This window comes from Phyllopteryx taeniolatus, chromosome 13, assembly GCF_024500385.1.
Source record: "Phyllopteryx taeniolatus isolate TA_2022b chromosome 13, UOR_Ptae_1.2, whole genome shotgun sequence".
Taxonomy (NCBI): Eukaryota; Metazoa; Chordata; class Actinopteri; order Syngnathiformes; family Syngnathidae; genus Phyllopteryx; species Phyllopteryx taeniolatus.
In genome coordinates this window covers 6740876-6764500 of record NC_084514.1, presented here as the reverse complement: position 1 = coordinate 6764500, position 23625 = coordinate 6740876, and the positions used below count along the sequence as shown (strand labels likewise).

The 23625-nt window shown below is 40.6% G+C and overlaps 1 protein-coding gene across 6 annotated transcripts in view; it reads right to left on the bottom strand.

The window, feature by feature from the left end:
- Window positions 1–1783: 1783 nt before the first annotated feature.
- dph6 (diphthamine biosynthesis 6) overlaps window positions 1784–23625 on the bottom strand; it is a 79631-nt gene continuing 57789 nt past the window's right edge. For 4 of the 6 annotated variants that reach the window (XM_061794858.1, XM_061794859.1, XM_061794862.1 and 1 more), the window contains 3 exons: window positions 15877–16125; window positions 8621–9008; window positions 1784–4318 (listed from right to left, as the gene is read on the bottom strand). In XM_061794858.1, the coding sequence (XP_061650842.1) occupies window positions 4200–4318; window positions 8621–9008; window positions 15877–16125 (756 nt within the window). In that variant the 3' untranslated portion in view covers window positions 1784–4199. Of the gene's footprint in view, window positions 4319–8620; window positions 9009–15391; window positions 15448–15876; window positions 16126–23625 lie in introns of those variants that run through there. The other 2 variants (XM_061794861.1, XM_061794863.1) reach the window with 2 other exon arrangements.

Genomic DNA, 23625 nt, shown 5'->3' with positions numbered 1-23625 from the left:
AGATGTCAGGAGTCGTCTCCAGCTGTGAGGTCACCCCCAAAACTCCCTTTACCGTATGTAGGCAGCTATGGGGGAAAGAGAATCTTCCACACCTACACACACATGCACAGGCCTACATAAACACATCATCAGCCTGGTTGGCCTGGAGGAAGAAGCACACAGTTAAGTCCATGTGCAAGGCCAAAATGACAAGGGCCGCAGGCTGGTTGGTGCTAGGCAGTACACAAAGGACAACAATGTTGGTCACAAAAAAGCCACTTTTGTATGCACAGCGGTCGCAGCTGGGAAGAAAACGTACACACGAGAAAAGTAAATGTCACCCTGTCTTTAGTCATTTTGCGAGCCCGGACACAAAGATCGTCTGTCACGGAACATCACGTCGGCCCAGCCACAATGGGCATGATTAACGCCCTTGTGGCTTTGTTGGCATCTACATGGAAACAGACGGAAACAAATATTTACAGACGCATTCCACAAGTGGTAGGCACTGGTGGCCCTACAGTTTATAGGAAAACACCGCCTTGTAGTTTATTTTGTTGTGTTCATCGGCCAGGGAAACAATGTTAAGCCTGTCCTTACACCAGCAAAAGCTGATCAGGCCAATATTAATAAAGTCTGATGGCAGAACAAATACCTTCCCATTGACAATTTGCCATCAACGTTTCAATTGAAAATCCCATAGACAATTTCCCATTGCCTTCTACACTAAAAATCCCATTGACAATTTGACACCACCTTTTTTCCATTCTAAATCCCTTAGACAATTTGCCGTCAACTCCATCGAAAGCCGCATTAAACATTTGCCATTGACGTTTGTGTTAAAAACAATAGTGAAAATTTAGCATTGACTTTGCCATTGAAAATCCTAAAAGAATTTGGGACCTCCCTTGGAAAATTTGCCACCATTTCCATTGATAGGCTCATAGGCAGTTTGCCATGGTTTCAATGGAAAATCCTGTAGACAATTTATCATTGACTTTTCTATTGAAAATCCCATAGACAATTTGTTATCGCTTCGAATGTGAATCCCATAGACAACCTTGAGAGACCATCCATACAGATTACGAATGCTGTAACAATCTTGACCATCTTTACCAAATCTAACGTTAGAATTGATGCATACAACAAATAATCAACTCAATTGTCAATGAGATTTTCATTGAATTTTACAGGTTCCCTAGTTTTCATTGCCAATGCTATACCCAATTTAGAAATCACCATTTGCATTGAAAATACCAAAGACAATATGAAATAAACATCTCCATTTTAAATCCCATGGACAATTTACCATTGAGATGTTCAGTGTAAATTCCAGAGATCCCTACAGTCCATGCACACTGATTAAATGTGCTCTAACAAGATTCACCATCCAATAATTAATGCATATCAACAAATAATCAACTTCACTGTCGTCAACATTTTCTTTCAATGCTATGGGTCCCTCGGTTTACATGGTAAATCCCATAGACAATTTGAGGAAACTAAGAGACTGTCCATATTGACGATAAATGTGTTATTTGACCAAATCTAGAGTTAGATCGCAATAATGAAGGCACATAAAACAAAGAACTCTATTGTCATCATCATCATTTTCACTACATGCTTTTTCTTTACTTTCTATTGTAAATCCCATCGACAAATCAAAAAACCTCGGAGACTGTCCATAATGACGACAAATGCAGAAAAATAATCATTTGTCGTCAGTATGCTGTCCACCAATTTTACAAAAGATAGCGTTCGATAACAAGAATGAATGCGTAGAAACAAGCAATCAACTCCACTGTCAACATTTTTTTAAAACTCTTTAATTTCCATTGTAAATCTCATGGACAAATTGGACATCCTTAGAGACTGTCCACATTGATTGATTTTGTGTACATGATAAAAGCATGATTTGATGGTCGTATCATTAATAAAACATCTATTTCTAGACAACTCCCCCCTTCAATAATAAACAGGTACACACTGATAGAACATTAGCTTGCTTGCTCATAAATAATTGCTTGTTTGTGTTGTTCAACCTGCAATAAAAGAAAAATCTTCAGGCTCCATTGGCTGCCTCCATTGTTCAATTTTTGATAGCAACAATCAAAACAATGGCGGGGCGGGTTGAGGATCGATAGGTAGGCCCGATTCCGCCGCCGTCTCAGGCGCGTTGAGGATAGAATTGGCCGAGTGAAGATGAATTCCAACTCGGGTTCATCAATACGGTGCATGATCTTTGAGAAAAGAAATGTTCCAGGAGCGTTAATAGTGTTATTTTCTTCGCACGCACACACAGACACACACAGGCTTAATTCCTTGCCTGCAGCAGTGTGAGCTGAAGTCCCTCTCCTATTAACCAGGCCGCCTTAGAATCAATGGAAAACATAAAGAGGCTTAATCTTTTCGGGTGCCTGGTGCTGATTGCCTATTACACAATAATAACACACCTCCAGCCCCATGGAGCACGAGAGGGAGAGACACAGTCACCCTAACAGACACACACTGGTAGAATGCATAGTAAATCTATTGCTTTACTACGACTATATGGGTTTACAGCGTACATAGATGGTGTTAGCTAGCAAGTGTTCTACCTGAACAAAGGGTAGAGGATTCCTTTGGTGGAGCCTTCGTCTTCACAGACTACAAGAATTACGATGTTGTTTCACAAAAACTTTCACTCTGAGATTTGTTTTAGAATGGCCAACAAACACCGTTTTTAACCCTTAGGCTTTGCTTGATTTTACTATCTATATACAGTACTATAGCCATTTTTGGCTGTAATTTCAGTTAATGTTATTTGCTTCTTTTATTATATTAATTGCCACAGATGGAAGCAAAGAGGTACTTTTGTCTAAATGAAACTCCTTAACATACTTCAAATCGTTTCTTTGTCACCAAGGTGCCACGAGATGGCGCCAAAGCAATACTGCTGTTGCTTTGACCTAAGCACAATAATAGCAAATAGTTGTTTTTCAGCGAGGATAGGTTCCGCAAGAAATCTGCGAATTTGCGAATATGTGGGGGTTCACTGTACTTGCTTTTAATTGAAAAGTGTCAATAGCAAATCAGAACTGCTGTGACAAAGGATTTTATCCAAGAGGAGACTGATAGGAGCGAGAAAACAAAGCCATTTTCGCACTGCCCTTGATTTTAGTGGTGTCCACCGCAGGGCGGCACAAGGACGATGTTGGCCCTGCTGCAAACGGCGTGCCCACATTTGGTGCTGGTTGCTAAGATACAGAACAGGAAGTAGCCTGGTGCCTTTTCCCGTTGGTTTGAACGTAAAGTCGTTACAATGGAAAGCCCTTGCTTTGCTTATAGGACGAGATGTGATACAAGTGAAGAATGTGGTTATGCTATACTTGATTTTAAGCTAACATTTCTGTTGTTAAAAATTCTAAACTCACGCTTCTACCACTTTTATCCAAACTACAGGGTGCTAGAAAGTGAAGCTGGTACAGTGCACTAGGGGAAAAGGCATTGGGCATTGACTAGTCTGTCAGGTCTTGGGTTTTAAACTAAGGCACAAAATGCAGGGACATTTTAAGGGACAAAAGCTTTATGTTTTTTTGTTTTAATACAAAGAGCAATTTACATGATATAAACAAAAAGAGAAAGAAGGAGAAAGAAGAAGGAGAGGAGAGCAAGGGGGAGATGGATGGCTGTCCTCATGCTCCCCACACTCTCTCTCTCTCTCTGAACCCGCAACTCGAAAGAACAGGTTATAAAGAAGGTCGTTCCGTCAGATTCAGTGAATCTCCATAAGCAGGACATTTCCACCAGCTACCCAGCCAGCTATTGTAGCCCGCTTGGGAATGATAAGACAAACAATGGCTTGCTGCTTTTAGCAAGGCTAGACAGCTCAGAGACGTTCACCAGATTTATGGAACAATAAAAGAATACGTCACAAAGGAAAGGCATTAAACCTTAAAAATGTTAATATAAGTAATTTTGCCAACTCAGTGTATGTTAGTGAGCATTCCGTACATAATCGGGCCATGTCTCCATTGTAAACAGAGTACACCCTGTATTGATAGTTTAATTTCAAATTCATATGTGTAAAGGCAAACAACCTAAAAACTCAGTCACTGTCCCAATATTTCTGGCCCAACAGTATTTAATGGCCTTAATTCCAATGCCATACTGGTGTAAATCCATCAGCCAAGCCGGTATTGTGCATGGCACAAGCGTGACTGCTGATCCTGGCTCTGGTCCTAGGAGCTCAGCCAGCAGGACAGGTGGAGGATGTTGGAATTTGGCAAGGCCAGGACTGGAACCACGGCCACGGATGGACTGGAGTCCCCGAGGAGTTTTTTCATAGCATCTTCAAGTCCTGGTGGAGGAAGGAGGGTGACATTAGAGCGTCGCTCCCACTGGGGCTGCACTTAACCCTACGACCGGGAGCTATTCACAAATTATTGATATTCTTAAACCCTCTTTACATTCATTGCAATGTAGACATATATTAGAAAGGATTGAATTCCACATACAGACAAGCCAACGTGTGTGAACAGGAGCGGCTTCTGTCTTTATTGGACACAGTTGTTGTCCTCCGTGGGGCCGGACTACAGATGGAAAGCGGACATATAAGAATTCATGGAGCCAACGAGCCAACGTCTCGATGACAGCCCGTCTATTTAGCGGCGGTCCGCTAGGATTACCGTCCGGTCCCGATCCGTAATGCTAATTGGTCACAAGTGTGCCTGTCTTACGGTCGGCTCATTTCTTTCAAAAGGATACACATAAAATAAGTAAGGATAGGCCACTTGAGTACATACCCTTAATTAATCATACGGTTAACCGCATAGGATAGGGCCCTGTCGCGGATAGCGAACAACCGTGAGTATTTGACGACCACCCCCCCCCCCCCCCCCCCCAAAAAAAAAATGTTTTTAGAATGGACTATACTAATAGTTTAAACCGTAACTATACCACAAACACTAACATCCTTTCAAATTCATCTTACAACATTGCACTTAAAAAAAAATGGACAGATGACTTGATTGGTGGCACATGCAACCAAGTCTCTCCGTAATTTCCACTAACATCCCAGGCTAAACTTAGCTCTTCCCCAACGTACACACGTTAGTCTCTCAGTTGAGATGTATCAATTCAACATACTTGACACTTCCTATCAGCCAGGGCTTTGGCGGCATTTTGTGGCATCTTTGAGTGCGATAGAAAAAGCACAAAAAACGCAAATAGGTGAGGGGTTCACTGTGAATTATTTTAAAAAATGGGTTGAGATCAGGCGGCACGGTGGCCGACTGGTTAGAGCGTCAGCCTCACAGTTCTGAGGTGCGGGGTTCAATCCCCGTCCCCGCCTGTGTGGAGTTTGCATGTTCTCCCCGTGCCTGCTTGGGTTTTCTCCGGGCACTCCGGTTTCCTCCCACATCCCAAAAACATGCATTAATTGGAGACTCTAAATTGCCCGTAGGCATGACTGTGAGTGTGAATGGTTGTTTGTTTCTATGTGTCCTGCGATTGGCTGGCAACCAGTTCAGGGTGTACCCCGCCTCCTGCCCGATGACAGCTGGGATAGGCTCCAGCACGCCCGCGACCCTAGTGAGGAGAAGCGGCTCAGAAAATGGATGGATGGATGGGTTGAGATCATCTATCTCCAAATGTTCTGAACTCCCGTTTCAACGCCAGTGTCATATTGAGTCGATTAATTCAGCCAAGATGTAGCAAAACTCCCCTGTAGCTGAGATCAAGTTCACTTCTTCCTTAGACAACAAAGTGGTTGCAGTCAAGCAGCAAACTCCATTATGACTCAGTAGTGATGTATCAGCAATCAAAGTCATTGGTCACTTTCAATTGAATTGGATTCTGTGCGCATTTACAACATGCGCTAAGACCCCAAACTTGAATTCTTCCCTATTTATGGGCTGCTTTATTGGTTAGCAACATAGTTTGGATGGGGCCAGCAAACCTTCAATTTTTGGGATGATCAGTTGGAACATATTGGTATATTGATAAATACGTATTCTAAGCCAATACCTTAGAGCTTCATTGGGCTTTTAAGGCACTGGCATGCAGCGACAGGAACATAAAAACAGAGCGACCACATGTTAGGGTCCATTGGAACACGAACAAAAGACGCTGTCTCCGCATAACATAAGTTCATCTTTAATACTGCCCCAGGAACGCCTACACAACCTGTGGTAGGCGTTTTCAAGAGGTTATATATGTGCCTTTATGGTGCTGTTTTGGTTAGCAAGTTTAAATGGGCCCAGCAATTAACTATTTAATGTCTGTGGGGAAATTAGCATCTATGAATTGAGATACTGTACAATAATTACAGCTCCCAAGGTTTTTTTTTTTTTTTTCCCCCTAATGGGAAAAGGTGATGCGTCAAATTGAAGGTGATGTTTAATTGTCAAAAGAGGATGATGGAACCGGTGATTAGTTGCATGGCGTCTGTTTTTAAAAATGTTCAAATTCAGCCGTTGTGATGTAAACATAACACTGTAAATGTTATGTTAGCAATGGGACGCGCGACCCGAGAGGACTCCATGAGCATTTCTTGATATATTAAGGCTGCTGCGCAACTGGAGGATTATCGTGATTAATAGCTGATACCTTCGGGGCTCATTGGGCTTTTAAGGAGTGGTCGAAGCCTAGAGCCATGTGAGTTTTTAGTTGTGCTACACTGACTCCCAAATGGATCAAATTAGTCAAATGAACTGGCGATTAAAGCAAGTGTTGACCAATGAACATTGTTTTTTTTTGGGGGGGGGGGGTGTATAGAAACGCCGAGTGGCATGGAAAGACCTCTTTACTATTTACTACATATTTATATATATACTACATTTTTATATGTTCTGTTTCCAGAATTGGCAAAAGTACTTAAGAAGAAGTACAGATACTTGTTAAAAAGGACTCTGGTATAAGTACTGATTCATTTCCTGTACTGCAAGTACAGACCCTAAAGAGAGCACACAAAACAGTTTCCCTCGTTAATTTCCGTCTTGTAAGACCCCATAATCTCAATCAATTAACATCTTAACCACGGTTGAGTTTACCTCTCTCTATTTACATCTATGTCACGTCGTGCCGTCTTCCACCGAGATTGAAAAAAGTAACAAGCCTATTTTAACCAATAATGCCAGTACGTTCCCTCTCGACCCATCACATTCTGATAGGATATCTTACGCTTCTTGCGTTCTGTGAAGGCTTTCTATAGATGAAACAAGGACGCCGGGGAGCTTTGGAGCACGTTTGTGGTCCTGACAAAGTCAGCCCGCCAACCTCCAGAGTCGGCATCTAGTGTGGGGATAGTAGTTTTCTGTCAACAACTAATTCACTAATCCATTCTATGTACCAAAACATGGGAAAGAGCCTGTTATTCACATACAGACTGCACAGTGCTTGCTCTCTCTTTCTCTCTCTCTCTTTCCATTAAGCGTTATATTCAGGTATGCCGCGGCATTGTAAGTAAATTCAACACATGGCTTAACTTTCGAAGAGTTGTAGGCGGCGAGTGTGAGGTGCCGGGGAATCCGATGCTTCTCGTCACCCTACGGACCGCCTCCAAGTTTTGTTACGCCCTGATACGTACTGTCAGGTTAGTTGCGTGCACAGTTTCACTATGGCCAACTGGGCTTCTTATCCACACCTTGACTGCCGTGGCTTAACAGACATGTTTCAAAGTAGGGAGTAAAAGTAAAAAAGTCATCATAAAAATAAATACTTAAGTAAAGTACAGATACCTTAAAAATCTACTTGAAATCTACTTCCCACCATTGATTAATTCAGTAGAATATGCATGATTTGAGTCTAATTGGCCGAAAATTGTCACATTGTAATACCTCTGCCCTTCGCTGTAAAAAGTTAAACAGGGGTTCCAGCTTCGAGACAGAATGGGGTTTTGGATCGTAAGTAACAAGTTGAGACAAGATCTTTAAAGGTTTCATTCGAAGCATATGTCACGTCTATCAGCTGTGAATCCTCACGCAAATAATGGAAAGGGGGAGGGGGACATATTTTGCGTTGTCTGTGCTCTGACAGCTGCACCTCGTGACACCGCGAGCGCCGACGCCAGGGGTGTTACTTTTTCCCCCTTTTGACTTTTCGGATTCATCGCCCCAATGAGAGCGAGCTGTGACCCATAAAGATGCCCAAGGGTGAGCTTGGAGGGGGTGGGGGAGCGCAGGGGGCTTGGCTTCTTGTGCGTGCGAGACAATTCCATCTCCTCCATGATGAGTCAGAGTATGGTTGCAGGGGACCCGGCATAATCAAAGTGTTGACTTTGCTCCAGTTAACCAGTAACACGGTTATCCATATTCACACGCCTACAAAAATATTGGAACACTGAAGCCAGAATCTTTTTTTTTTTTCCTGAAAACATTTGGGTTTGACATCAAAAGATGAGTATGACAGGTATTTACATCCGGATGGGATACACAACTTGGAAAATAGCACCTTTTGTTTCAAGCCTGGTGTCAGATTTGATCGTGAAGACTATGTTTACACGAGTGAGAGGTGTAACCAACATTAACACCGGAGAGGCAGCTATGGGTGAAAAAAAAAAAGTAATGACGAGAGAAGATGGAAAATCAATCAGTCTACTGGAACATCAAGGATAAATATCATCTTATTAGCGCAGTATGACTTGATTTCTGTGTGCACAAACCTTCAGTGACTTGCTTCGCCAGCGTGTGATGGCACTCGTAGAACACTCGGGCACACAGCGGCACCAGCTCAGCCTCCGTCTTCTTCAGGGCTTTTTCAAACGCCGAGCAGATCGCATCCGTGACCTCCCACGCGTCCTCGGTGACCACAGGGTCGGTCACGGTCACGCGTAGGGACAGCGAGGCGCCGCTTCGGTCGGCTGATGTTAGAGCGTGGCACTCTATGCGGCCGTGCCGCAACATTGTGGTCGTGTGACAGGAAGTCCTTCGGCTGGGGTCATCCTGGATGGCTGTGACGTGGAGCTCGACGGCAGCACTTTTGGGTAAAGCAGGTACGACCACCACCACTAATGATGGAGGGGTTTTGCTGTCAGGCCCAATAAGCAGCTCCTGCAATGCAGAAAGATGGTATGCAAATTGACCAATGATGCACAATGCTATTTAAAAAAAAAAAGGCTTCAAAATAATACTTTATTTTTCCTTATAGGAATGAATGGAAAACAATTTGTTACAGGGCCAAATTATCAGCATCAAAAAACTTTTACGAACTGGAGAGGCAACGTTTTATAATATATATATTATAAATATTATATAATATATTATATATTATATAATTATACATTCTAGCATTTAAATATGACAGTGTTAAAAAAAAATGTTAACCATTGATTGTAAAAAGTAAGACGACAAGGACAAGGGCCATCAGAATTTGGCGCAGATGTGAATAAAGGTGAAGATCCAGTAGTTTTCCTACACTTCAAAACTATTATTGGAAAATCAAATGTTACTTTCAAAAAGGATTTATCATTACCACAACCTCGATGCTGTTTTGCATTGTATTTCAGCATTAAGTTAGCAGACTTTCATAATAAAAAGTTACATGGTTTGGTTAAATACAAGTGTAATCTTTCCTGTTTTATTTACGGTAAACCAGCTAGAAAGATGCGCTTGGTCCTTGAAAAACTCAGAAAATTGTTCACTATCGGCCAAACTACTGCTTGTTGTGAAATTTGCTGCCACAATCTACACTGAAATGAAAAATGATGCTCAAAACTCAAGACAAAAAAATTAAATCATCTATGCAGCAACTCGTATCAGGAAAAACTTATTAGCCAGGTCACTCGTAAGTTGCGTTACCACGGTACAGCTACTACTACTAATATAATGCATGTAGCAACAGCAACCAACAGAGCATAGTGCAATCATTTCCAAAAAAGCATTTCTTGTCTGTTGAATGTTGCACGTTCGCTACCAAAATGATTTCTTCACAAAAAACGTGATTGTTACCACATATGAGTCTTCGTGGTATAAGCGTAAACAAGACCACACACAGACGTAAAATTGGACCACACACAGACGGCCAAGACCCTCTCCTTTTTACATGACAGCTGTGACAGGCCGTCCATTACCCGCAGATTGTGAGGTGACCCCGGGTAATGATAGTGTGCAAACAACTGCCGACGGATCCATAATGCTTTCAGCCACCATAAACAAAATGCTAACATGACAGGTCCTACTGGCGTCAACTTTTCACCTCTCCACCAGGATCATTCTGCGGCCTAACTTTTTATCTCTTTTCTACCCCAACAGAGCGGCGGCCATTAGCCCGAACAAAAAGTCTTCAGCGCGGCCCCCTTTAATAATACTTGGCGCTGGCATCGCCCGCTAATGGGACAGAAATGAGGGTTTTATATAAGCGCCATTTCAGCCAAAGTCGATAGGGTGAAAACACTTAACCCCCTTTTCAATTTGCTGGATCAATTTTCATCCACTTACACGGCACTCTGTAAGTGCGGAATAATAACAGGTTACTCTCGTTTTTTACTTGGGTGCTCGCTCGACACACACACACACACACACACACACACACAAAAGAAATAATCGATAAGAGCAGCAGACGACGGTGAGAAACTCTTTGTCCTTTCACGATCCGTCGGTCACCTTCAGGTTAAACTTTCTCAAACTCTTAATTAATCGCTTATCTACGAAGGAGTATGAAGGCTACACTAAAAAGAAAGAAAAAAATACACTACGAGTTTAGAGTTCCATATTTCTGAAAAAGAAATATAAAGAAAGAAAGATGTTGACTTTAATCTCGTGGAAATTACAAGTTTATTCTTGAAAATGTATGTTTTCTAATCTGGAAAACAACATTTATTCTCAAAATGATGACTTTATTGCTGTAAAATTAAGACCTTAATCTCAGAAAAAAGACTGTCATTTTGAAAATATACGACTATTTTTCTCAAAACTGTACAACGTCATTCCCGTAAAATTACAATTTTGATCGCAAAAATATGTTACTTTTTAGTTTGACAATGCACAACTTTTTTGCGTAACTTAATGAATTTGTTGTCATAAAACTACAATTTTAATTTCGTACAATAGATGACTTTTTATCCTAAAAAATAAAAAAACGTTCTCTCAAAACAATACAACTTTGTTCTTGTATAATTATGACTTTAATCCCAGAAAATATACAAAATGTTCTTCTTTCAATTATATGACTATTCCTGTAAATTCACAACTGTAATTTTGAAAACTTTTAATATTTTTTTATTTTATTACATTCAATATTATAAAACTAAATATAATAAATATGAATATTTTATTCATATTGATTTTATTTTAATTTCATTTTTATCTCAAAAATATAAAACCCTTTCTCAAAATGTATACAACTTTATTCTTCTAAAATTAAGCCTTTAATCCCATGAAATATCCAACTTTTATCTAAAAAATGTATGACTAGTTTTCTCAAAAATACACAACTTCGTTCTTGTAAAACTTTTTCACTCAAAAATATATGTTTCTTGAAACTAAAAGACTATTTTTATTAAATTATAACTTTTATCTCAGAAATATATTACTATTTTTCTCTAAACGATATTACCTTATTCTAATAAAATTACAACTTTGAATGTCTGATTTTTTATTTTTTTTTAAATACTCATTTTTTTAGCTAAAAAATGCCCTTTTTTTTCTTGCAACTACACGAAACTTCTAATGCAATACTCAATAAATTCCAACAAAAACAACTTGGCTATCATGTCAAGTGACAGCATACATACATGGCCCACACTTTGATAAATGTTACATTAGCACTTCTAGCTATTCCTTGTCAATAGTGATTGAACACGGAAGAGAATGGGCGAATGAGGAGAGATGTGACAGGAATGAAGGGGTGAAACGGGGGCAGGGGTGCTGTGTGTGAGGACCCCTGCTCAGCCAGGCTTAAAGGCCACCCTGCAGGCCTCTGGGATACCCAGCCGGGCCCGGTCCGGTGCTCCGGGACTTTGTCGTGACACGCGGCTTGCTGACTTTTTAAGCTGTCGGACAAGCTCACGTCAGCCCCACGTTTGTTCTTTTATTCATGTAAAACACAGAGTGCAAGTTGGAAAATGCAGAGAGTTTGCATGGTGGAGCAACTTCAACTTCCACAGCAGCAGTTCCCAATGGGCCATTTGGTACTGGGCCACATGGAGAGACTGAACAAAAAAATGTTTTTTTATTGATCAACAGTCTGAAAAAAGTTTCATTGCTAACATTTTAGTCAAATGGCAAATTTTATGACTTCCCACTGCTCAGAGGAATAAGTCATGTGTCCAGAATACATTTTGGACCTGCAGATTGTAGTTTTGGAGATTTTTGTCCCAAGGGGAATTGTTAATATACTCTTTATTTACTAATAGGTTTTTTTGGATACAGTGAAAACGCTGGCTGTGATACTGAAATCAGTTACTGAATTCATTTGTTTGAATATAGAACCACGCCTAGAAGCAGGCAGTCTATCATGGCATCGTCAAAAAAAAACAAAAAAAAACAGGGTGGTAGTGAATGAGTGAATTGCTAAATTTATATTAACTTAGCTTACCATGAATAAAAATCGCCAGCCTTAACCCGGGAACCAGAAATAAAAAACTTATTTTAACTACATTTACCCAAAAATGGAGATGTCTGCTTTTCACTCACCCACACAGACGCAAGCACGCACGCACACACAGGAGTTTTTAGGGAGGAGTGTCAATGAAGTTTTTTTGACATAGGACATTCCATTCCCGATTGCTGGACTCTTTTTGTGTTCTTTATTTAAGGCTAATGCTACATACTAAGTGAGAACACTGGCTTTGATCCGGAAATCATTTACTTCTTTGATTTATTTTGAATACTTTACCAACTTTGATGTATAGTAGACTTGGGGCGCTAAGATGGGAGGGCAGGCAGGTCGTTAGTGTAACTGTCAATACAGTTAACACCATCCCCTCAACACATTCCATGTCTGTATTCCCTCCTCCTTCACTCGCAGAGCGTGCAGCCATAACCCCTGCAGTGCTGCACTTATGGAGTGTGACCCACCTCTCTCTTCATGTTTGTTTTCCTTCTCCCCGCTAACTGGCGTTCCGAGCGCATGACAGAAATAGAGGCGTGAAAGCCGAACGGTAAACACGGTAATAAGGAAGTGGTGTAAAGGCAGCTGAGCAGCGGGGAGCTGTTGGGACCGTGCCGCTTAGCCGGTTCCCCTACATTTCCTGCCCAGCGGGACGCCGTCGGCGCCGAGCCCTCGCTGCAGTGCCGCTGTCAGCCTGCCACTGCGTCCCTTTCCACTCGCCTTCCGTGAGCCAGGATGTTTGCGTGGAACACAAGTGTGGCCTTGTAGCCGCTTAGACCAAGCCAATGGAAGAGAGCTGTGTGAATATTTTGACAAAATAGCTTTATGGAGTGCCATTAACACATTCATTGCCATTGACGGCTTTAGAAGTCAAATATCCATGTTAACTGGGAAGGCTAGCAGTGAATGAGTTAAAGAGCAAGCAAACAGAGCTAGAATATTAGCGGACATGCTATAAAGTTGTACGATTTTTATTTGTACAATTTGAACCAATGTTCAACAATTTGGGTGTACAAAGGTTACTTAATTATGTTAGAAATTCCTCATTCTTGTTCAAAATGGTAAAACTTCACTGAAATGGAAAGAGTCTACATTAAAGCACTGCTGGATGGTCTTTAAATGACAAAGCAACCCAGGGAGGCTGGCTTAAATCTGCATATAAAAATGGTTAATTCTGTTTGATATGTCTTATTCCTGTTCAAAATAGTAAAACAAGGAGTGCTCACTGAAGTCGAAAGAGTCTGCATTGAAGCTGGATGGTCCTTTTATGACGAAGCAGCACAGTGAGGCGGGCTCAAATTTGGGTATAAAAAGGTAAATTTTGTTTTCAATCCCTCATTCCTCTTTAAAATGATCAAGCGTGGAGCGCTCATTGAAATCGAAAGAGTCTGCATTAAAGCTGGATGGTCCTTTTGTGACGAAGCAGCGCAGTGAGTTTAGCTCAAATATTGATATCAAATATTTTAAAAGGTAAATTCACTTTGAAATTCCTCATTCCTGTTTAACATGGTGAAAATTCACTAAAATGAAAGAGTCTGCATTAAAGCACTTCCGGGTGCTGTATGGTCTGCTAGCAGCTTTAATACTGTTTTAGTTGTATTATATTGTGGCTAACTTCTCTTTTGACTTGAAATGTTGTTAATTTAAAACATTGTCTGTACAGTTAATCAAGGTTTAACCCTGGAGGGACTTAATTCACTTTACATGATTTCCTTTGGGAAAATCACATTTAAAAACCTGAAGAACTATGGTTGGAAATGTTTAAACTTTGTGTCTCTTTTGAGGTGACCCAGTTTGCATTTCCAAGCGCTGACATATTGTCAGTGCTTTTCAAATTTTCTTATCCTATGGAGTTACAAAACGTCAAAAATCAGCGCAGCTTGGGAAATCTAAATATCAAACCTTTAAAAAAAAAAAAAGGGGGGGGGGGGGGGGGGGGGAAGCCTTGAAACGGGCAAAACCAGTAAGAATTACCGCTTGGCTTGCCAGGAAGTGACACAAAGTTGACATCCTCTTTGCCTCGGCTTTTAGCCCACCCGCCCCCCCGCCCGCTGCGACAGAGCCACATGTTGGAGGTGCACTCCTGCTTCTCTCTGTGCCCCCTTGGGGCCTATTCCCACCACTTGACAGATTACAGTGGGCGGAGAGAGGCTGCCAGGGAAGAGGCTGGCGCTCTGCGTAGACGCACGGAGCATGGGGTTGTAAGCCGGGGCGGCGGATAGGAGGGTGGCGGCAGGAAAGGGGGGTGGGATAAGCTGCTCTGAGAGTTGAACTCAGATCCAAAATGGTCGGGGGGTGCAAAGGATTAGGGAGGCTCTGAGGAAGACATCTGCCTCTGTGCCAAGCTGCACATTATCAAAGACGCCAGCGCTTCCCACATCATCAAGTTTTCATGAGAAACGGCGGCGGGAAATATCGGTCGCAGCAAGTGGCCCTCAGGGAGGGACACCGAGAACTTTTACCTTTTTCCCCCCTCTTTAAAAATATGATAAAAGTGTTGGGACACCTCCCTGTGACACCTCCAGCAAGTGAGAATGGGAGAAAGGAGCTGGTCCCCCTAACTTTGAAAAACATAATTCAATCTGATTTTAAAAAATACATTTGTAAAAAAAATAAAATAAATAAATAATAAAAAAATACAAACATATGCATTTGTAAAACTGTCTTTAAAGCTAGAGTATGTAAGTATTTTTTTGTTTTGAAAACAAAAAGCCATTTTCACCCAACCCTAAAGGGGCCATAGGTCATATCAAAGCGATGGTTTGGTTGTAATATTGAATTCCAGCGTAGGTGGACACAGAACTTGCATATTATAAATTTATTATCACCTGTAGGGACTCAAATTCAAAGTTTAATTTGTTCCGTGACTGCGCTTGTAACTCACATAAATCTTTCCCGATGAAATGAATGGAAATGCCATTAATGCGTTCCAGCCTCCCCCTAAAAAAAACAAATATTTTTCTAATGAGTTTTTTTAAAAAGGAAAATAGAACTCTGATATTTTACTTTATAAAAACATATAGTAACAACGTGATTAAATAGAATGTAATGAATTAAACAGTCCGTGCATTATAACTAAGTCACTGCGACATGGCCACCAGGTGGCAGTATAATACAGTCATGCAGACAGAAACAAAGACTAGTTACGCACCTCCTGTAAGAGATTCTGTAAACTGCAGCTATATTTGTTGTTTTTGGCAGAGGATAAAGAATATATACCAATGAGTATTGTTATATCTGCCTACTGTGTATCCCAAATTTTTGCTTACAAATCAAAGCAATTGGGTTATTCGTATCTTCACTTCAAGCATTTCTTTGCATTAAACCTCACTACAGTAGCCTACTAGAAACTGACCACCATCTACTGACCTGGTCTTCGTCAATAACCTCCAGCATGCTTTCCCATGCGGCCTGGATGACGGCGACGTCTTGGCATCTGGTGGCGTAGCAGTGGGCCTGGACCACATGGGCCAGAGTCAAGCTGCTGATCATTGCCTCCAGAACTTTCTGGGCGTGGCTAAAAGACAAGATGGCCTGCGTGCGGGTACCCGCCTTCACCAGCTGCATGGTGCAGGGGACCAGTGCGATCTGGCCCGCACAAAACACTGCATCATCTACCTGAAGAAGACAACAAAACCAGCACAATCGTGGCATTACGCCAATTAATTGCGTACTGCCATAAATAAATGCCACAACTCAAATAGGCATTTTCTTTTCTGTTTGTATTTGTATTTACATATTTATTGATATTAGTTATATTTTTGAGGTACTAATTAATATTGTTCAATATTTTATTTGATTTAGTATACTATTACTTTTAAATTCACACCTAATTCTTTTCAATGTATTAATTTAATAAATGAGTTTTTTTAATGTATAAATATATTTTAGGTATTGTCATAATATAAAATTTCTAATCTTATTATATATTTTTGCTTGTATTAATTTTAATATCATTGTTTCATATATTTAGATCAATGTGTTGAATTTTTAAAAATACTTTTTTGTTCATTATTTTATTTATTTTATTTTATTTAATTCTTTATATGTATAAGGCAAGTCTGTATTCCAAAAGTAGAAATACATTTTTATGTATCACCATACCATGTTTTATTTATTATATTATTTCATTTGTTTTATTTTATCTTAAAAACAGTACAGGCGACACGGTGGACGACTGGTTAGAGCATCAGCCTCACAGTTGTGAGGACCCGGGTTCAATCCCCGGCCCCGCCTGTGTGGAGTTTGCATGTTCTCCCCGTGCCTGCGTGGGTTTTCTCCGGGCACTCCGGTTTCCTCCCACATCCCAAAAAACATGCATTAATTGGAGACTCTAAATTGCCCGTAGGCATGACTGTGAGTGCGAATGGTTGTTTGTTTGTATGTGCCCTGCGATTGGCTGGCAACCAGTTCAGGGTGTACCCTGCCTCCTGCCCGATGATAGCTGGGATAGGCTCCAGCACGCCCGCGACCCTAGTGAGGAGAAGCGGCTCAGAAAATGGATGGATGGATAAAAACAGTACATTGATTTGTTGTATTTGTCCCACTTGTAATGAATTAATGCATTCATTTTTAAATGCACAAACATATTCTCATGTATCATTTGCACGTTATTCATTTATTGCTTTTTTTTCCATTTTTAATTAAACATTTATGTATCTGTTGCCATACTTTGCAAGACTTCAACTACACTTATTGAAACACTGCATTTTTCAGATTAATTAGTGGACAAACACCAACATTATTTTAATATGAAAGAAAAAAACATTTGAATCTGTAAAGTGTTATTATCAAATTAACATTCATTATAAATATCCCTTGGTTAGCGGTGCATTAATCAACAAGGCCCATCTCCTGATTTTCGGCTTCTTATCGCTAACAGTTTTCATTTCACACTTCTAAAGCCACGCGCTAAGCTGCGAGAAGAGCTGCCAATAACTTCTCAGCTACACCAATCTTATTCATAACCATAATTAAGCATGCGATAATAACCTAATTCTCTGTTAAATACCTCTGTTCGCAGGGGGGGTCTTGCATAACTAAAGTCGGGCTTGGATCTATCTGTTTAATGCGTAGAGACGAGCGGGCATGAGGGGCGGTATTAAAGAGGTCAGGTTTTTAGAGACCAAGCGTGTGGGGGTCAGCGGTGAGGCTTTCCGACGCTGGCGTGTGGTCAGTGCAAATATCTGCTGGTGATAATTGCTGGGCTATGCAGAGAGCCAGTGTGCATAAGCGAAGCCCGCCGAGGAGGATCGAGATCAGGATCAATAAAGATCTGTAACATGGTCTATGAGTGAGCTGAATGGTAGTTAGCGTTTTAAAAAAAAAAAATATTATTATTATTTTTGTACCTAAAATGGTAATCGCTGATTTTGTTGTCTCAAATTCTGTACAGAGTTCATACCATACACTCAGTACCAACACATGCAGTTTAAGAATAGAAGTCCAGCCCTCATAAACGAGGATAACTATCACGATCCGCTGCTTGTGGTGGTCTCCGTAGACCTCGACAAGAGGACACAAGAAGAGATTCCGACACGATGCCATTGGCATGTCATTTAGGAACCATCGAAGGTGATCAGGAAAAAGAAGGCCCGCCCACCCGGCAACTTCTGGTGGGGACGACTGGCCGGCATCTTTAAAGCTCATCCCCGCGATATGAGCACAAAAGCTTGACGACCATTTAGTCAATTTGAATATCAAAAGGTGCTAACAGAGGGCTCCCTCGACTGTTAAAGGCACACTCACCACCGCTGCTACCAAGCAGGTGTGTGATGATCAATTATTGACGACGACGCTCTGGTTACTCTTTGTGGGAGGTGGAATTTGAGGAGGGGGAGAAGTGGGCGAATACTATTTACATAAAATTAACAGTTCAAAAGAATGACTTCACACACCGATCAAACTTGTTAATTGACTGTCAATGCGGTGTGCCGCCGCATATACTCAAAACACACGCACACACAACTGCATTATTCATCTCGGGCCCTGACAGGGAAGACAGTCCAATTTGCATGGGCGTTCCCGATGTGATCAACAACCCCTGATGCTGCATGCATTTTTAATAGGAGCCCCTTCTTAATATTCATGAGGGGGCAAACAATTGCACATGACATTAAACTTTCTATAACAAGGTAAGTCATTTTCAAACGCTCGTCTTAGCCGTCTAAATGGCCCGCAGAGACAAGGCGGCACGCGGCGCATGACCGTGTATGCGGTGCACCCATACGGCCACCTTTCACTCGATTAATTGCATTGTTTATCGATATCGGTGTTGACTGAACTGAAGTCTCACAGATGTCATGCGGCGGTTCTGTGACTTCAGAATCTCTAAAATGAAATTCCTCTGATTATGTTTCTTTTCTTTGTGACTTTAGCCCTATTTTTAAAAAAAATCTCATAGTCGCATAACCGCCGCATGACATCATGTGAGACTCATCTTGTGAGACTTCACCTCAGTGAGCTAAATATCGAATAACTGTGCAAAAAGGTTTTACTTTTTCTTTGGCTTCGTGGTGTTGTCTATCCCCTGCTGTTCACGGGGGATAGGTACAGAGTCCTGTCGCGAATGACAAAAACCTGCAAATAATTAACGCCCCCGAAAAAGAATTTGTAATTACCAATGGATGCTACAAGATGGCAGCAAAGCACTTAAAGCTGATACTCGTATTCCGTTTGGATTGATGAATTTAATGTGGGCCTGTAGTAACAACACAGTTATTACATTTAAAAATGTAATACAAAAAAAAATCTGCAAAGCATCAATACCATGTAGACAATCATGAACCTATGTTACATAAAGGACCCTATTCAGTAGTTCAGTTATTCAAAACAAACAAACAAACAAACAAACCATATTCACGTGAGGTTCATCCATAGTATACGCTCACATACTAGCCTAAATAACACGCTAGCACAAACTGAAGTGACATCACACATGGGCAAACAAATATCTGAAGTAGCACTATACACAAACGGTGTAAGTCGTTAAATTCACCGTTTAGCATTTACACACAATAAATGTGTGGCAAATTAGTGGGTTGGTTAATTGGTTATTAGTAGCTACATCACGAGAGAATCAGAGAAGAGGTGGATTCAAGGACCGCCGACAAAACAGGACAGCTCAAACTCAGATGAAAAAAAAAACAAATGAAAACTTTTAACAAACTAAACAACTACAATATTCCACGAGATAGCCAGTGACCAGCAATATCAATTAACTCCACAATCATGTTTAGCTTTTTTGTTCAGCTTTTCTGACACACGATCATGACACTGAAACGCTTTGGAACGTGACGGTAGCACTGTAGCAGTGATGAATGACGAGCTGAAACTGCCGTGACGTTACTTGCGTCCACACGGCACCAGCAGCTTGGATTTTATTGCTTTGCTGCTGTATTTTTAGCCATGTGCCAACATGTTCTGACCATGATATACTGCTTAAAAAGTACTACCCATGACATGAAGCCCTCATACTGGACCCCCAAAAAAAAAATGTCTGGTTGCTGTGGGTATGTTGTCGCTTCTTAAATACACTTTCCCCAAACAGAGTGTATCATTACCACATTTCCATGTTGTTTACCCTTGAACAAATATGACTCTTGTTAGCGTCGGTTAGTGGGATTTTGATGGGAAAATCGAGTCACAAATTGCACTTTCTAAACAAATTGTATTATGTGTTATTAATCAATTAATTCAAGTGAGATTCAATTCCTATTTAAGTTCATTTCTTCAATGGGACACTTCACCTAAAATCTTATACAGTGGTGCCTTGACTTGTGAGTTGAATTTGTTGTTTGACCCCACCCGTAACTCAAAACACTCGTACAGTATCTCAAATTATCTTTCCCCATTTTAAATGGAAGGAAATGCCAGTAGTCCATTCTCGCAGCCCAAAAAGCAACACACATTTTTAAAAACGTTTTCTAAGAAAAATAGCACTCTACAGTATTGTAATATACAGTAATAACATAATCAAACAGTTTGTGTATCATGATAATTCAATGGCATTGTGCTGCTCATTCTGGTGTGTGTGTCTTAGCCACTAGGGGGCATTACAACACATACAGGCATACTACAAGTAGATTTGATGATGAAACGCAGAAGAAGACTAACATTAGTTGTTTGTTGCAGGCGATAAAGAATATATATCTTTGAATATTGTTTTGTGCTCTGGCTGCATTGTTTTTCTAACGATTGTGTTGAAATACATCGTATGTCGTTTTAAAGGATTACAATTCCCGCTACATCAATGCTAGTTTTGTTAACCCATCTACGTTTGGCATAGTGTGTTACCGTTAAGCGAGCATACTTTCGTAGGGCAAAGTTAATGTGGTTTTGTTAAATACACGTGTAATTCTTTTTGTTTTCTATTTAGTTGTACAGTAAAGATCAAGTGGGAGGGGCAATAAGCAGCTTGAACAAAACACTTGGCCACTTTCTTTGGAAGAATTCTTCACTTTATGCCAAACTGCCGTTTATTGTGAAGTTCACTGCCACCACAGCTTTGCTCACAACTCAAGACAAAAAAAAAACAAATTGGCAGAGCGACGGCTCGTATCTCAAAAAACTTACGTTGGGTACCCTCTATAGCATAGTTTTTTTTTCCTTCTAAAGAAAACTGAAGAGTTAGTTAAGAGAATATAAGGCGTTTATTAAGGAGTTACAACTTCCACTTTCAGTTCTATTGTCTGAGGTGTTTCTAATTGCAGAGTTTTTTATTTTTTTTGTCAGACACTTTTCCACAGATGACCAGATAGCGCCGGACTATATTTGGTCTCAGAAGCCCTCTGGGGAGCAAAGCTAGAAGAGTTTGGAAAATAGCTGATTTGGGATAAAATTACCTGTTATTGACGAACAGTCGGGTTCTCCGGTTGGTTCCAAGGACGGACGGGAAAAAAAAAAAAAAAAGCATCTTTAACACACCTTTCAGCTATGCTAATGCTCACGTTTGTCCCCGCGGAGGCCTCATGCATAATTTAAGCAGGAAAACGAGCATGCAAAATGTGTAAAATACGTTTATTAAAAGGGTGTAATGTTGCTTAATGCAAGGACACATGCAAACAGTATTAGGCATCAAAGATCTTAAGTTGTTTAACTACACCATTTATAATGCATATGTTTTTATTGCATTATCTTTTTTTTGTACACTATGGTAGTGGTTACACCAAATACCTCTTCACAAAAATACTTAGCTCTCCCAAGTACTAACATTACAATACAGTGGTGTAGTAGGCCCAAGTGTACATAAAAAACCAGGCACAGGTTTTATTCCGAAAAATTACATTAAATATTAAAAGGAGACAAAAAAAAAAACCCAAAAAAAGTCTCAAGAAACCATGCCTGAAATTGAAAAGGAACTTGGCCATTTTGGTTTAAATCTGCCATTTTGGGCAAACTCCAGGGCTAACAAACTCCTACTTGAGAATTTGCTCAAATGAGCCCCAATCAGAAGCAGATAACCACGACAAAAGGAGCAACACTAAAATGCAAATGTATTTATTTTTTTTGTCCTACCACATCTGCTGTGGTAGCAATCGTTTTGTAGAACCGCTTCAACTGGATTATTATTTGTTTTGTAGTGGATACAGAAAAATGTTTTCGCAATAGCAATCTAGCAGAAAGATGCTGCGCTTAAGCAGTAAGAGCCAAATAAAGCAGTCTTTGTTTGACTTTTTAACCACACGGAGGAACATTTGTCATTTTTGCCACAGTGTCATTTGTTTCCCAAATGTGGACTCAGTTTAGGGTAAACGGAGACAAAACTTTGAAGCAGACTCCAACACAAGGATGTCGCGTTCACGCAACAACTGCCATCTTGAATGTTGTCATTTATTCGAAACGGTGAAGTCTTCGCTACAATTTTGGTTCTCTGTGAGGTACATTTTTTAATCTATGTGACAAAACTCCAACAAGTATATATTGTTGTCGAAGGCTCTTGCCCTCTTTACTGAATATTTCAGGTTTGGCAAATACAGTGTGTAGCTAAAAAAAAAAAAAAAAAAACTATTCTGAACAAGGGGATGGTGAAACCCTTTAACACAAATTATATTTTTGATAAAAATATGTTTTGTATGATTGTAATTAGTTACTTGCCTTCCAGAACAGGAAAACAAAAAGCTTTTGTGTTTGATTGTTATGCTTGATTCATTTCTTATTTGAGTCCAGAAAATTCCCGACCAAAGTGGGAAATAAATCCAACTCTGACTGACTCATAGTGTTCAGGGGCTGAATTTTCAAAACATTAGTGTATGTGCCACTACTGTATAGGTAGGTCACGCCTATAACCCAACAAATAAGAAAAGTTTCACCAGGATGAACACGCCTGCAGAATTTGGTGAGTTTTTCAGTAGAGAAAAGCCCTCAAAATGTACATTTATTTGGTCTAAAACGAATGATGATGAAGAAGAAACAAATCAAGTTCAAGAGGCCCTAATCATTTGGGGCTTTTATAATCACGTACGGTGAACTTCTGTTTTTCACTGGGATACGTTCGATGTGCTCTAGCACTTTACACAAACGGTATAAGTAATAAAAGTACCACAATAGTAAATGGTATGGAGGCAAATCGTAACGCAAAGTACACTACAAAGGCTACTCGTATCTGCACTGGGAGAGAAGCAAGAACACCACGATGCCGCACGAAGGCAACAAAGTAATACTTTCAGCGCCTCAGCCCAAACACAAAAACGGATTAGACTATTTTCTCAGCGAATAACAGAGGCTAGGTCCAACCCCCCCCTCCTAAAACATAAAAATAAAAACCAGCGACTTGGCGAAATAGTGCTCACCCTATCTGAATTGTTTTCATGTGTGCCCTATTCTGAGCCTTGGCCGTGTAAGCACAAATGTCACATGAAATCAGTGTTACTTAATGTACACACATAAATAGCCCTGTGAAGTGCACAAAAGACATTTCTTCATGCCCTCTGATGTCTTAAGACATAATTTTATCAGGTCAAACATATTTAAAAGTACGCAAAATGTTCACAAAATGGAGACTGAATTTAACACGTGGGTCACACCAGACAGGGACAAAAGGCTTTCCTGCATCCAACCCCCCCCCCCCCCCCCCCCCCCCCCCAAACGTACCCGCATGTCTGCCCTTGACGTGCCCAC